The 15,706-nt window shown below is 60.8% G+C and overlaps 1 protein-coding gene across 1 annotated transcript; it reads right to left on the bottom strand.

Moving 5' to 3' along the window:
• Positions 1-9,568: 9,568 nt before the first annotated feature.
• Positions 9,569-15,403, bottom strand: NDUFA11 (NADH:ubiquinone oxidoreductase subunit A11). Its single transcript, XM_004441260.3, has 4 exons — positions 15,242-15,403; positions 11,024-11,116; positions 10,799-10,921; positions 9,569-9,745 (listed from the first exon to the last, which is right to left on the bottom strand). The coding sequence occupies exons 1-4, from the start codon at positions 15,336-15,338 to the stop codon at positions 9,633-9,635; spliced, it is 426 nt and encodes a 141-aa protein (XP_004441317.1). The 5' UTR covers positions 15,339-15,403; the 3' UTR covers positions 9,569-9,632.
• Positions 15,404-15,706: the final 303 nt, after the last annotated feature.

The following is a 15,706-nucleotide window of genomic DNA, read 5'->3' as shown; positions in this document are numbered from 1 at the left end:
TCCCCCGAGTTAAAAACCTGGAATGCTGCATCCCGTCACTGGTTGACGGGAGTCTGAGGCCCCAACCCCAGCTTTAGGAGTTTCCTCCGTGCGTCTGGGGAGGCCTGGTTGAGGAAATGAGTGGCCGGGACAATGGCGCCTGCCCGGGAGCCGGGTCTACGTTGGTATATTTGCGGAGCATTTCTGAGAGCCACTCCGGGTATAAGGCCGGGTTTTCCTCGGGGCCCTGAGTGACTGTCCCCAGCTTATTGAAATTGGCTGGCCGTTGGATGGCGCGGCCCAGGCCCTCTAGGAGGGAGGCTATCATGAGTCTCATGTGGTTTGGCCCTAGCTGGCCTGCTTGGTAGGTCCAGCCGGGGTCGGTTAGGGGGCATGCGGCTGCTCCGAGTGGCAGAGCAGGACGTAGGGCATTTTGTTGGTCCCCGTAGGTCTGCACTGCCCTGAAAATGATGTTTTTTTCCCTCTGGGGTGGCAAGGTGGACGAAAAGAATTGTGACGTCCCTCCAAGTCAAACCCACTGAGAGGGCTAGGTCCTGGAACCCTTCCCTAAACCGTTCGGGGTCCTCCGAGTAGTTGCCCAACTTTTCTTGCCAGGCACTCAGCTCCGACAGGGAGAAGGACGAATATACCCGTGTGATGTCCCCCTGCGATTGGGGACGTCCTGCAGGGGGCATATGGCACTTGGCACATCAGGGGCTGTAGGAGGGGCAGAGGCAGGCTGGGATGGTTTGTACTCCAGAGGGCCTGTCGGTGGCCGGGGTGGTGTCTCAGTGGTTTGAGCCGGGATGATTTTGATGGGTTTAGGGGTGGGGTCCTCCCTCAAGCCATAAAGGCCTGTATATAAGCGACCTCGGACCACTTACCCTCGTGTCTACAGAACAAGTCTAGCTGCACTCTAGTTGAGGCTGCCATTGAGGGGCCAGAATTCCCCATGTCCCAGCGAGCACTGCGGCCAAGCCGTGTTCCATCCAGAAGAAAATGCACTTTTTTTTCCTAAGGCTGTCCGTGGGGAGAGACTTCCACGTTGTCAGGAGACAACCTAGGGGTGACCCGGCTGGGATAGAGGGTTGGTTCCCCATCGAGTCGTGAGTCTTTACCTGTGGGAGAAGGAGGGGAGTGGTCTGCTCGAGCCTCTCTGGACTGGGGCGTCTGAGTTTCCTGGGCTGCCAGGACTCTAGCATCCTAGTCTCCTTGCCCAAACTTTTGCTCTGCCAGAGCATCCCCCGGTGCCCGCGCAGTAACCCTAGGACTCGAACCCAGGGCACCTTGGTCCGACCAAGGTGTGGCAGTGCGTGCCCATTAAAAATAGCCTCCCTGGGATGCCTGCTATCTGGGGATCCCCCTCATCCGACCCTCCGCTGGGCCCCGGGAGGGTGTGGAGCGCTGTCCCACAGCCCAGAGCGTGTGGCCCCTGATGAGTCCCCTCGTCCCCAGGAGGATCCCTTGGGACGTCATTTCCTCGTGGTTTAAGGCCCGGCCCGTGTGCCAGTCAGCCTCCTCTGTCGCCCTTGTGAGGATCTGGTGGACGCAAAGGGCAGCTCGACGTGGGATCCCTGGTCCTCCTCGTTCAGGACGGATCTACGTGTCCATCAATATCATTTGACAAGCAGAGTTTTGGTAGACAGCCAACTCGGGGAAGTTACAAACGACGGGCCTCTGGTGGTGTATTCAACGTAACACGGGGAAAGATGTCCGACTGGAATCGTCAAGAGGGTGAATTCCCCAACTGTGGGGTCTTTGACCTGCTGGAGCCAGGGGCATCCTCTGGGCCCCGTCAGACACCCTCAACACACAACGCAACCCTTGTCCCCGTCAGGCAGACAGGCTCTGCGACACAGGGCAGGGAGTAGATCAGGGCCCAAGAACCCCCAGAAAGAGACATCCAAGAAAGTATGATTCCAGCCGTAGAGCATGGGATCAGGGGGCTGGTGATGAGACATGGTTTCTAGCAGACAGAGGCAGACAGAGGCCTGAGGACGGGCGATCTGGGATGCAGCACTGCCCTTGTCTCAGGTATAAGACGACCAACAGAGAAAGACAATATGAGTATGTGGACCAAAAGGACATTAGGCTCAGACAAAGGACCTCAGACTGTAGATGAGGCACAATTTCTCTCAAGGCTGAGAGGGCCGAGGGAGGACACTTGATGGATGTGGCAAAGGTCGCCTGTCAATGTCCCAGGCGTCCTGGTGTTTGTCAAGTCCTCTGTCTTCCACAAGCCTCCTGGCTGGCTCGCCAAGAAAGTATGTCACTGGCACCGCCCAGCTCGGTGCGGTGGGGTCCCAGGTCCTCGGTCCACAGACACAGAAGGATTTGAGAGTGGACACACAGCAGTTTTAACAGAGGAAGATTTATGAGCAAAGCGAAAGGACACCCCCAAGGGGAGGGGCGGGCAGGCGTGAGGGAGCTACTGCACCAAAGTTGCGGTGGTCGGTGGTTTTGGAAGGTCGGGTCCGGGGGTGGGTGAGGGTCTCGGAAAAAATGTGTGCCAATCGGGGCGTTGTCTCCCCCCTCACATCGGGAGGGGGAGATCTTTTCCTTACGTAAGCATCTCCGGAACTGTCATGGGGGTGATCCGCCACAGGGGGGTCAAAATCACAATACAAATGAGGGTAGAATGAGGCTGGGGGCTGCCCTCCGTCAGGGTCGAGGGGAGCGCTGTACGTCTGAGGAGATGATGCCCGGTTATTAGGATGCTGCCCCTGGTGGAGTGACCTTGCTCCCAGCTCATATCTAGCCTCCTGCCCATCTCCAAACTAAATACACTCTTACTGCATGATCGAGCAGTTACAATCCTTGGTCCGTACCCAAAGGAGCTGAAAACTTAGGTCCACACAAAAACCCGCACGGGAATGTTTCTAGCAGCTTTATTCATAATTGCCAAAATTTGGAAGCCACCAAGATGTCCCGCGGGAGGAAATAAACTATGGGGCATCCAGACAACGGAATATTATTCAATGCAGAAAAGCAATGAGCTATCAAGCCATAAAAAGACACGGAGGAACCTTCAATGCACATTAATAAGTGAAATAAGCCCATCTGAAAAGGCCACATACGGTGTGATTCCAACTATAGGACATTCTGGAAAAGGAAAGCTCTGCAGACAGTACAAAGATCAGAGGTTGGCAGGGGTGGAGGGGGGAGGGATGAGCAGGCAGAGCACAGAGGACTTTTAGGGCAATGAAACTGCTCTGGCTGATATTGTAACAGTGGATACCGACACGATACATTTGTATAAACCCACAGAATGCACAACACCCAGGGCAACCGCTAATGTCAACCGTGAACTTGAGTCTATAACAAAGTATCAATCTGGGTCCATCAATTGTAACCAAAGTAACACACTAACGCCCGATGTTAATAGCAGGGGAAACTGTCTGTGCGCCTTGGGGGGGGGGGCGGTGAGCTGGTCTATGGAGCTCTGCACTGGCTGCTCAAATTTTCTGTAAACCAAAAACTGCTCTAAAAAAAGTTTATTTATTTTTTTTTTGTTTTTTATTTTTTGTGAGGAAGATCAGCCCTGAGCTAACATCCGTGCTAATCCTCCTCTTTTTGCTGAGGAAGATCAGCTCTGAGCTAACATCTATTGCCAACCCTCCTCCTTTTTTTCCCCAAAGCCTCAGTAGATGGTTGTATGTCATAGCTGCACATCCTTCTAGTTGCTGTATGTGGGACTCGGCCTCAGCATGGCCGGAGAAGCAGTGCGTCGGGGTGTGCCCGGGATCTGAACCTAGGCCGCCAGCAGCGGAGCGTGCACACTTAACCGCTAAGCCACGCGGCCCCCAAAAATAGTTTATTAATTAAAAAATTTTTCAGGAAGGGTGTGAGTATATTCATCCGCATGCAAAATGACATTTGTAACAGGTTCTTCATGGCTGCACTATTTACAGGAGAAAAAAAGCTGGGATGGGGAAACGTACTTTTGTGGGGAAGACAATCCAGCTGCAGGGTGGAATATTATGCAGCCGTTAAAAAGCAAGAGAAAGTTCTTGACTGTACAGGAAGAAATCCAGGATGTATTGTTACGAGGGAACCAGACTAAGGTCTTCGAAACAGCAGGGACATTAGGAGATCGTTTCTGTAGGGAAAAAGAAAATATACAGACATGTTTGTTTTGGCATAGAACATTGCTGGAAAGAGAAACAACCTGCCTGGCGGCCTCTAGAGAGTGTGGGGGAGTTGGGGTGCTGTTTTTATTTTCTGAACACCCTTTGGTATATTTTCAAATCTGTGGCCCGAGTCTGTTTTACCTATTGAAAAAAATAAACTGTAAAATGTATTTTAGAAAGACTACTGTGAAAAAAAAATTGGGCAAATTAAAAGCATTTGGATCGGTTTTAAAAACAGGAGGGGGGACTTTTAGGGCAGGCTGTGGGTCTGCCTGGAGCCCCTCCGTTTGGGCTGAGAGCCCCCCTCCACGCCCCCGGAGCCCGGCCCTCACCCTGGCTCACACCTTTCTCGCTCTGGTTCAGAGAATGTTCGGAGCCCAGCGGGGCCCTGGGAGGTGAGACGTGGGCTGGGCTGGGGCCAGGCCTGACTTGCCCCTCATGGCTGTGCCGACCACCCAGCCTTCAGGAAGCCCTGGGAGGCCTGACTGGCTCTGATGAGGGACCCGTGAGTGCCAATGTGGGGCCAGGGGCTGAGCCAAGCCTTTCTTGGCGCCCAAACCAAGGAGGACCAGAGTCAAGGGAGGAAGGGCAGCTGGAGAAGAGCTACCAGAGGCCGCGGGGCTGCTCTGTGCCTCAGTTTCCTCATGGGCAAAGTGACTCTCTGGCTGGGGATGCCCCAGATGACCTGTGTCCAGGGAACCAGGGGCTCTGCTGGTTCTGAGCCCTGGATGTCGAGCCAGACAGGGTGAGGGGGGGCAAAGCTCTGCCCCGACTTCCAGACCCTGAAGTGATGACTAACCTGGCTTTGGGCTTTGAGGCTGGGGTAGCGACAGTGGGCCGAGGCCCCGCACCAGAATCCAGCCAGGAGACCCGCTGGTCGTCCTTTCCTAAGACCCACTCCCACTCCAGTCTCCTTCCCGCTCTGTCCACCCTCCCTCCATGATGAGGATCCTGTTGTCACAGTGACACAGGAACCCCGAGGCCTTCATGGCCCAGGCCCCCTTCTGGAGCAGCCCTTTAGGGGGTGCCCAGGAGGGCCGGCGCTGCTCTTGGGGGTCTTCCCCAGGACAAGGGAAATGGTTTCCCCCAGAAGCGCCCGCTACAGTGGAAGTAGGATGGGTTTCCTGATACGGTAGCCAATTCTGCCCTGACTTGCCAGGTCCACCGGGGGAACATGCCCGACTCGGCCCCTCCTCACACCCCAGTCACCCTATGGGCCGCCCCACCCCGCCGCATGGCTTCTTACGGGGGGCACCCCCAGCTCAGTCCAGCCTCCGGGCCTTCGCCCTCTCTGTTCCCTCTGCCTGGAACACCCTTCCCCCACAGTGCCCTGAGGCTGGCCTCTTCAGGCCCCCAGCTAAGGAGAACCCACCGCCCCGTCCCTGTCTTTCATGTCACCGCGGTTTTATCTCGAGCACAGTTCCGAGTACAACACTCTTGTCCTGTTACATGGCTGTTCATTTTTGTCTCTGTGCTTTTACTATTTCTCCCTTCAGACCAGACTTTGAGCTCCAGGAAGGCGGGACCTCGCGGGTCTTGCTGGCTTTGTGACCCCAGGCTCGAGACCACGCTGGACCACCCGGATGCTCAGCACGTACTTAGGTATGGGGGGTGGGCGATGAACCAGGCGAATGGGACTACGAGGGACAAATTTCCAGTTACAAGATAAGTGAGTCACGAGATGTAATCTACAGAACACGGGCGATAACACTGCAACAACTCTGCCTGGTGACGTGGTAACTAGATCTACCGCGATCGCCTGTAATGTATATAAATATCCGCTTGCTATGATATACACCTGAGACTAACAGGACATTGAGCGTCAATTCTACTTCAATAAATACAAAAATGCTTAAGTGAATTCTGAGTCTTGACGTGGAGACTTGGGTACCGAGGGTTCCTCTCCCCCTGGACACCCCCTGACTGCAGCCATCATCTCACGGGGGTGGGGTGAGCCGTGCCCCCGGGAAGCAGGGCTGGGCCGCATATTTCCGGGTCCCGGCTGTGCTCCCAGGCTGGGTGCTGACTTGAGGGTGTAACAGCCAGGCTGTGTCCCCGCCTTCAGGGAGATGCACGATCTGCTAAACAATATACGCCACGGTGACATGGGATTTAAGAGGGTAAAGGGCATGTGGGGCACTGCTGGCCAGGTGGGAGGCTGTGTCAATGGGGTGTTGTGGTGGAGGTGACACTGAGCTGAGAACTGAAGGAGGTGAGGGGGGAGCTGTGGAGACAGCTGGACGAAGAGAGTTCCAGGCAGAGGGCACAGCATGTGCAAAGGCCCTGAGGCAGGACTGGGCCTGGCAGTGTTGGAGGAACAGGAAAGAGGCCCTTGTGGCTGCAGCATAAGGAGCGAGCGGGAGAGAGGGAGGAGGGCAGGGAGGGGACGGGTCAGGTTGTGCAGGGCCTGGTGGGCCGTCAGGAGGACGTGGGCTTCTCCCCACAGGGAGGTGGGAGCCCTGCAGGGCTGTGGGCAGAGGAGGGGGGACCTGACTCAGGGGCTCACAGGCGCCCTCTGGTGGGGGCTGCGGGGAGGACAGACCATGGGGGGCGAGGGCAGGAGCCAGGGACCAGGGTCGAGGTGAGTGTGCGGGCCCAGGTGGGCGATCGACACCCAACACAACCGTTAAATGCCTCTGTGGGGTAGAATTTCGCTCTTGAGATCCCCTGGCCGGGGAGCATCCCCTTGTCCCGTTGGTGGCTTCTGTTCCAACCACGTGACCGCCGGGAAGTCTTCCAGAGACAATTACATGTTATTCCCCGATGACAGCTGATGACAAGAGACGACCTGGCGCTGAGGGCCCGCCGTGAGCCAGGGCTGGGAAGTGCCCTCCCGGGCCTGTTTCCCCGTCTGTGAGTAGGACTAAGGTGAACAGCTCGCTCAGAGCCGACACAAGAAGAAACGAGCCACCACCACCTACGCCCGGGCCCTCCTGGCAGGCGGACGAGGCTCGACGGCTCTTCTCTCCTGGGGCTCGCCCACACCTCCTGGGCTCACAAAGAGCTCAGGGACCCCGGCCGAGCCTGGAGGCTGCGGCAGCCCTGCAGCCTGGTCCCCGCTGGGCCGTGTGTCTGCAGGGCTGGTCCCTGGGGAGCGTGCGCCCGCTGCCCCCGGGATGTGAGGCTCTTCATCACGCGCCTGCTGAGCCCTCTCCCACCCCAGGCCCTTGATCTGCTGTGGCCTCTGCCCGGGACGCCCTTCCCCTGGTGCACATCTGAAAGACCTCTTCCTCCTCAGGGTGCCCTTCTCCACCTCGCCTCCTCCAGGAAGCCCTCCCGCCGCCCAGGGAGGCCCCTGCTCCCTCTCTGAGTTCCTCCCTCTGTTCCAGTCCAGACTGCGTGGGGCTGGGAATGGCTTCGTCAAGTTCAGGGAAAGGTCCTTCACTGCCCCATGCGGGGGCTGCTGGGGCAGGAGGTGGGGCGGGTGGGGGTACTGAACGCTCTGGACAGGGGCTGCCCCCAGGGTGCCTGCGTGTGGGGCGGGGATGACGTCAGCCCCTCACAGCCTGGTAAATGTTTATGGGCAAGGGGGCCTGGGTTTTGGAGCTCCCTGGAGCCCAGCGGGGAGCTGCTCCCCCCTCCCCTCATCCTGTTCTGGCGGGCCTGGGCCGCCAGCGGGGGGCCTGGCAGGCCCACTCCAACACTGGCGGCCGGCCGGGAGAGGGCTGGGTGGGCGTTGAGCACAGCCCTGGTCTGAGCCAGCTAGAGGGGAAACCGAGGCTGGGAGGTAGGAAGGGGCTGGCTGGCTGTGAATTTCCCTTCGTCTCTCCCGTGGGCTGGGTGATCTGGCACAGGGCTTGGGCTTCACAGAGAGCCAGGGGGCTGAGGAAGGTGTGCAGGAGGGGCCGGCCTGGGTAGATCGGGGTCTGGGGGCAGCCGCAGTGCGGGGGCTAAGTCACAGCTGTGGGGTCTTGAACAGGCCCAGTGGCCCCGATGATGACCACAGGCCCCACTCACAGCAACAGGTCTGTGTTATCTTCTAGATTTTGTCGCCCCTGCTCCCCGGGCTGCCGCGGGCAGGATGGACGGGAAGGAAGGGAGCGGAGAGAGGACCGTGGTCTGGAGAGGGAGGCAGGGACGGACCTAGGCTCCTCTGGCCGGGGACCTGGGGGCGGGCGGCCGTCGGGCTGAGTGTGGTGGGCTCTGCCCCCTGCCGGCCGCCGCAGGGACGGACAGACCAGGCTGGGGCAGGACTAGAGGGACCCAGGTCCCGGAGAGGACGTGGGAGGGGCGCTTCTCCTGGCAGAGTCATTTTCCCTCTTCCCAGGGCATCTCTGAGGAGGCGCCCTGCTACCCCCACTCGCCAGGCGGGAAAAGTGAGGATGAGGCCAGGAAAAACCAAGTGCTGGGGCTCGAACGCAGGGCTGGGCCGGGCCCCACGGGCGGGGGCCTCTCTGGCCTCCCCCATGACCCCCAGACCCAGACGTGATACCGAGCTGCGCCCACTCTGGGGAGACCAGGGGGCAGGGGCCGGAAGAGACCTGAATGGCTGTGCAGGGGCAGTGAAACCCCAGCGGGGGCCTGGCCGCCCCAACCGACGTTTAATTTTAGCCGCTCAACGCCCAGCTGAGTTATTACCTGGGTGGACGGAGGGGGAAGGCAAGGCTCCAAGTCTGGCTTCCAACCGTGTCCCGGCCCCAGGGGCGGCTTGAAGGGAGACAGGGGAAGGGTTGGACATGGCCGAGGAGGGGGCATGAGGGTCGCGACCTGCTTGGCCCACTCGGGCCACCCCCAGTGCCCATCCCCGCCGGGCATGACCCTGCTCCCCAGGGCGGGGGCGGCAGAGCCCTAATTTATGGCCCATGGCGGCGTGTCGGAGCAGGCCGGGCCTTCCTCTCCGGCTGCCAGGAAGCACCGAGCCAGCCCTGCGGAGCCCCGGGGTCCGCCGTGCCAGCATTCCAGGGCCACCTAAATCACCGGGCCTGACAGGTGGCGGAAGCCAGGATGCGGACAGCCCTCCTCTCCTCTTGTCACCGCCAGGGCCCTGGCCTGGCCGGGCCTCTGAATGCAGGCTCCCGGTGGCCCGTCACCCACCTGTCAGATGGGGACGAGGCTCCGGGGCCAGGCCATCTGGGGCTCTCCGCTCCAACGCCCAGGAATTTGGAGCCGGGCCGTGTGTGGGCCTGAGCGTGTTTTCCATATGCTGGCGGCTTTGGGGGGAGGCCTGGGGAGGGGCCGGGGGCTGCAGGAAGGGCCGTGGGCGGCGGGGCCCGGCTCCCACCCGCAGGCCGGCCACTGTGAGCTCCCGTCCCCAGCACCTCTCCCTCATTCAGGCCCAGCTGGCGCCACTGGCCCGTCGGGAACAAACCCGGACGTCTCATGCCCTGCTCCCTTCCTCGGTCCCTCCCTGGACGCACCCTGAGCCTCCCTCCCTGGCGCGCTGTGTCCCCGTCACCCAGCCCTCGGGACGGGACCTCACCCTGGAGCGCAGGGCAGGAGGGGAGGGAGACACACACATGTGAATGTATGCGGCGTTTATTTTTAGATGCGGTTCGGTCTGCCCGAGGCCCGGGGCGGCGGGGCTCACACCTTGGGCTCCGCGTACAGCTTCCAGCCCTCCAGCTGGCCCATCTTGACCAGGGCGGCTGTCAGGCCCATGTAGGCGCAGGCGGCGACTCCGATCCCGTAGCTGTGAGCTGCGACAGTGGGGGGCAATGTCAGGCACACGGGGGACTCGCCCCGGCCCACCCTGGGAGCCGGGGCTCTGAGCGAAGGCTAGGATGGCCGGGCCTCCCTCCACAGCGCCCTCCTTCTCCGCCCTGCTGGAACCTTCCGCCAGGCACTCCCAGCCCACTGGGCCGGGGCGCTTTATCTGCGGGTGGCCTCCTTCCCTCCTCCCGCCGGCCCTGAGGCTGTGGGAGGCGGGAGGAGCAGCGTCTGCTGCCGGTTCCAGGCGGCTCCCCTGTGCCAGGCTGGCCCGGGGCCCGGCCCCGCCTCCCACCAGGGAGGCATCCTCTGCCGGCTCCCGGGCGACCTCAGGCCACCTCAGCGCTCTCTGCGCCCCAGTCCCTGCATCTGTAAGGCGGGGACAGTCAGAGGAGCTCCCCTGCAGGGCGGGGTGCGTGGACAACCAGGGCTCTGGGCGCGGGGAGAGGGACAGCAATGCGAGGACCAGCGCCGGCTTCTCCCTGCCCACGGGCCAGGGGCGAGCACGGGCAGTGACCCGGGTTCTCTGACCAGCGCAGCAGACAGAGGAGAGGGGGACAGAGTGAGGGCGGCAGGGGTCCTAGATTATACATGATGGAGTCCAGCAGTGAGAGGGAAAGCTGAGCTGACATCTGGGAGAAGGGTGTTCAGGCAGAGAGAACAGCATGTGCTAAGGCCCTGCGGCAGGACCACACCTTGCATGTTGGAGGAACAGCCAGGAGACCCGTATGGATGGAGCAGAGGGAGAGAGGGAGGAGGGGAGGGCAGGGACGGGACAGGGCAGGTCATGCAGGGCCGAGTGGGCCGTGCTGAGTGCCATGGAGAGCCACGGGAGGGCATGCGGGCTTGGCGAGGTGGGCGCGCAGTAGGTGCTCAAGCAGCAGCAGCCATTACTATTATTGAACTGGCTGGCAGCTGAGGTTCAGAAGCGCTGGGAGCGTTCACGGCGACCGCCCCCTCCTCTGCTGGGGTGGGCGTCCGCACACCCGGCCCTGCCTGGCCCTGGTCCCGGGTGGAACAGAGAGCGAGGAGGGCTCACTCACTGCGTGCTCCGAGGGTCAGGCCTCCGGCGCAGCCTCCGATGAAGTAGTTCAGGGGGTCGTCCGGCTTCTGACGGACCTGGGCACTGACGCAGGAGGTGAGGCCAAATATGGCGCCGATGGCGGCTGTGGGGGCAGACGGGAGGGGCGGGCGCTGAGTCAGGGGCCCGGAGGGCAGGACGGCAGGGCCCCCGAAGGAGAAGCCAAGATGCCCCCAGGCTCGCCCACCTGCGGTAAATGTGTACCGGCCTGTCCTTGCCACTCCCTCCAGGAAGGAGGCTGGGGGCTTGAGCACGACGCTGTAGGCGGAGATGATCAGGCCTGCGGGATGGAGGGGACGGGTCAGGCTCGGGCCCCACCCTGTCCGAGAAGCCCTCTCTCCCTTCATCCCCACGGTGTCCCCCAACGTGGCTGCCAGCACCACCCCTGTGCCCAGGAAGGGGGCACACGCCACAGCTGGCCCCCCAGGCCCCGGCACCCGGGCCCCACTCCTGTGTTCATCAAAGGCTCCATTCTCCCGTGGGCCCGGGGGTCCGTGGCCTAGTCTTCCTTGGCAGAGGCTCTGCTCCCGGGGCTGCCAACGCCTCCTACTCGCCACCCTGGGCCCCCCGCCTGTCCCACCCCCCGCTTGGGCCCAGGCCCGTCCAGCACACCTGGCTGGCTTAGTGGCTGCCCGCGCCCACTCGGCCTTGTCTCTCTGGCCAGCCTTTGCATCTCTGCCATCACCCCGGCTGCCCTGCCCCCCCGACATTGGCTTTCACGCACGAGGGGCCCCAGTGGGGGCCAGGCCAGGAGCTGAGTGCAGGTGGGCAGCGAGGCCCGAGCTTCTATTCTGGGGCAGCCTCGCCTACCAGACCCTCTGCAGTGGATGGGCAGACCAAGACACACCTGCCTGCTCCTTGTCACCAGAACAGCCCAAGACGGGGCTCCCCATCCCCCAGCTGACTGCTCAGGACAGACAACACGCTCTTCCTCACCTACAGACCCGCGCGTGGCCCAGTTGCTGGTGGGACGTCCTGGGGCCAGCCCAATCCAGACAAAACAGAAATGCCATCTGCCAAGTGACAGGGGCCGCCACCGCCTCTCTCACCCTCCCCAGCGCCCAGTGGACTTGGTCTTCTTATATCTGTCACTTCACGGGAGAGAGAGGGCCTCAGACAGGCAGGGTGACTTGCCTGATGTCACCCGGCAGAGCAGCCTGGAAGCCAGGTGGGTCGGGCCCAAGGCCACGTGTCACCCCTCTCTGTGGGCGCCACCCCGACCCCAGGCCTCCAGCTTCTGCAGACCCACCCAGCTGGCTGTGGAGGCCCCCATGCGACCTTCCAGGCTGAGCAGTGTCCCCTCAGCCTGGCCTCGGATTCATCTCACGCGAGCCACCATGGGGGACTTTTCATACCGTTCAGTGGGGTTAATCTTCAGAGCAACTCCGAGGAGGGCCAAGATTGCTACCCCACTGCACAGACGGGGAGACTGAGGCCCAGGGATGAGGGGGAAAGAGTCACATATAAAGAAGGCTCCTATGTGTAAGGCTCGATCTGCGGACTCTCCAGATCTTTCTCCCAATCCCAGGACGAATCCTGCGGTGCCCGCTCGACCTCAGGGAGACTGGAGGCTGGGAAGTGGGGAGAGGGGCCGGAGTCTGTTCCGGGGCTCCCCCAACAAGCCCGCGCTGCCTGCCCCGGCCCAGCAAGCCCCCATCCTCAGTCACTCTCTCTCACACGCCCCCCTGCCCTGCCTGGGACCTGGTGAGTCATGACCTCTGGGGCTGGATCAGGAATGAGGGTCTTATGACCCCCTAGAGAGGAGCCACTGATAAGCTTCAGTGACGGTCCCCAAACCCGATCACAGAATGAGCCCTGGGGGTAACGTTATGGACCCCATCTCCATATGCCAGCGGTCCCAGCCGAGGGAGCCCCAGCTCACGGACCACCCTGGACACAGCGAGAGTCCCCACCATCCTACGTCCCCTCAGAAGTCCTTGAACTGACAGTGGGTGACCCGGGGGCCCCCTGATTAACCCAGGGTCAAGGACTGCCCCGTCCCCAAGTCTCCCCCAGCCACCATCCCCTACGGTGAGCCGTCACAGCCCACCCCTCAGGAGCCGCCCGACTCGGAGGCTGAGACCCCCCAGCACACGAGGATCTCTACTGACTCGGACCTGCCCACGGCCCATCGCCCCCTCAAATGGCCCCCTCCCCACCCCCTCTCTTGCTGTGGCTCCCTCAGCCTCCCGGCACTGACCTCCAGACACAGTGCCATGCCTTTATTCATTCATTCATTCATTTACAAACGGCAGTTACTTGGTGCCCTCATTCATTCATTCCGTTACTGCATACCTTAGTTCACTCATTCATTCACAAAGTTACTTTGCCCTTATTCATCAGTTACACGTAGCTTCATTCAGTCATTCATTCGCCGAGTTACTGTGGGACCTGATTCATTCATTCATTCATCACAGTTACATGTGCTTGCCTCCATTCATTCATTCAGCCACTCATTCACTCAAAACCAGTTAGTGTGCACTTTCCTTCCTTCACTCACTCATTCATTCCCTCACAAACAGTTACTGTGTGCCCACAAAGTGCCGGATCTTCTGGGAGAACAGCTGCCTGCCCTCTGGGGGCTCACCATCTCAGGGAAGGCACATGTGAATCAAGTTCTCCCGGGTGGGGGCTGAGGGGACAGGGCATGGAGGAGGGGGAGGGAAGGGAGGCTCCAGGAGCACGTTTCAGCCGAGTCCCGTACGTTGAGTGGAGCTGGCCGGTGAGAAAGGCGGGCAGTCACAGTGAGCGACACACAGTGACACCTTCAAAGACCCTCCAGCAAGCGCCCCCCAGAGGGTCCTCACTCGCTCGGCGGCACCCCACCCCGGGACATGCTCGGTCTCCCCACAGCCTCCCGAGACTTCAGTCCACCCGTCCGATGTGCGCAGTTGTGAGCACACACGCACACACACACTCTCGCTCACAAACACCAACGTTCCTTAGTGTCATTCTCAGTTTCAAAATCTAAACCATCCACCGAATCCTGAAGGCCCCACACACCCCCTCCTACTTTAATTTCCCGAGACACAACCATGACCCTCCACAATGTTCTGTCCGGCATTCCCAATGTCAGCATCTCCCCAGGGCAATCTGCCAGAATCACGCCCCACAACAGAGACCCAACCCCACAGTGCGCAGGCCTCCTGGGCTCTCAGGGGCCTCCATAGAGACCCCACCACACTCATGGACTGTCCCAACAACTCGACATTCAAGCAGACTCCACGTAACCCATCCCCCGGGGCACCCTCTCCAGCCCTTTCTCCTGAAGACCCTCCATAAGGCCCCATGGGCACAGGCCTTGCCCCAGCCACCCCCACGCGCAGATCAGCAGATCCGGATTTGCAGCCCGGCTCCGGAAGACCCCGGGGCAGTTAATACTCCTCTCCCACCTTCAGTTTCCACTTCTGAGAAACAGAAACGATAACGATCAATCTTACTAAATAAATACTCTGCAGAAAATGAGCGATTATTAAGTCTACACTGATGCAAATACCTCCCACTGGAGACTCAGCTTCTGCCAGGCCCTGTTTCAGAAGCTGCAGCCAGAGACGTGGCCAAAACCGTCATGTCTACTTCTCAGGGAGGCTGAGAATGAAAGGAGATCGGAAGGGGCGAGACTCTGGGGTCCCCCCTGCCGGGGAATGCCAGGGCTGTGGATCCCCTCATAAGCTCCTCTCTCACTTCACCCGTGATCTCCTCAGCACCCCAACCCGGCTCTGGTGGCTCCAATAAAAGCTTCAGACGTCCCCGAACACCCAGCTCTCTTGCACCCTATAAAGACCTGATCTCACTCCAGAACTTTCTCGAACTTCGGTACCCCCCCCAGACACCCCAATAATAACCCATGATGCCCCCCAAATAATCTCAAAGTTACCCAGCTGGAAAGTCTCATGACTCCCCAGCACCTTTGACCCCGATAAAGGCTCTGTACCACTCCACGACCTCCCAAGAGCCTGGAGATGGCTTCAGCAATAACCCCCAAATTCCAGCACCCCGCAGCCGCTTCTGATGACCCCAGAGACCAGCCTGTCACGTGTACCATGACCTCAGAGCCCTCCCACCCTGTCAGACCCCCCACAGTGGCTACCTCACACAAGAGTTCCCCATGGCCGCCCTAGACCCCCCGACGGCGACCACGTACCAGCCCGCGAGATCCCCAGCCCCCATGGGACCCCCTGGGACAGCCCGCAGTGACCCTATGACCTCTCTGAATTAGTCCCACACCCCCACAAAGCCTATCTGGTACAAGAGCTCCCCAGCGTCCCCTGGCCGCCCCAGGCACCCCGACGACAGCCATGTGCCACCCCGCGAGACTCCCAGCCCCCCCAGGACCCGGCGGACAGCCCCCCGTGACCCCATGACCTCCTGCGCCCTCAGCCCTCGGGGCCCGGCAGGCGCTCACCAGCGGCACCACCGATACTGGTGCTGGCGTAGGCCTTGTGGTGGCACTCGGTGCCGTCGGGGATGTCCCAGTACCGGTGAAGGAGCGTCCGCGCCATGGTCGCCCACCCACCGCTCCCACACTGCACACCCGGCAGGCTCCCCGCGCCCAAGGGCAGCCGCCGCTCGCTCTCGCGAGACTTCCTGGGCGGCGCGCGCAGCCTGCCTTGCAGATGGGCCGGCAACAAGCGCGCAACTTTATTGAGCGCCGCGGGCATAGACACAGGTCGCGCGCAGGCGCTGAGGTCCGGACAGAAGTAAAGGAAGAGAGCGTGCACCCCGGGCCGGTTTCTGGAAGGGGAAACTGAGGTCGACCGAGATCAGTGAAGCCAGATCTCGCTAGTTCCTGCTCAGGAGGACCTAGGTTAGGAAGGATTTGACTCCTGGAGGTGGGGCCTAATCTAGGGGCGGGACTATAACAGGTACT

The sequence above is a fragment of the Ceratotherium simum genome, chromosome 39 (assembly GCF_057802395.1).
Source record: "Ceratotherium simum simum isolate JZ-2026a chromosome 39, ASM5780239v1, whole genome shotgun sequence".
Lineage (NCBI taxonomy): Eukaryota > Metazoa > Chordata > Mammalia > Perissodactyla > Rhinocerotidae > Ceratotherium > Ceratotherium simum.
Note: the sequence above shows the minus strand (reverse complement) of the source record. Positions and strands in the feature narration are given on the sequence as shown.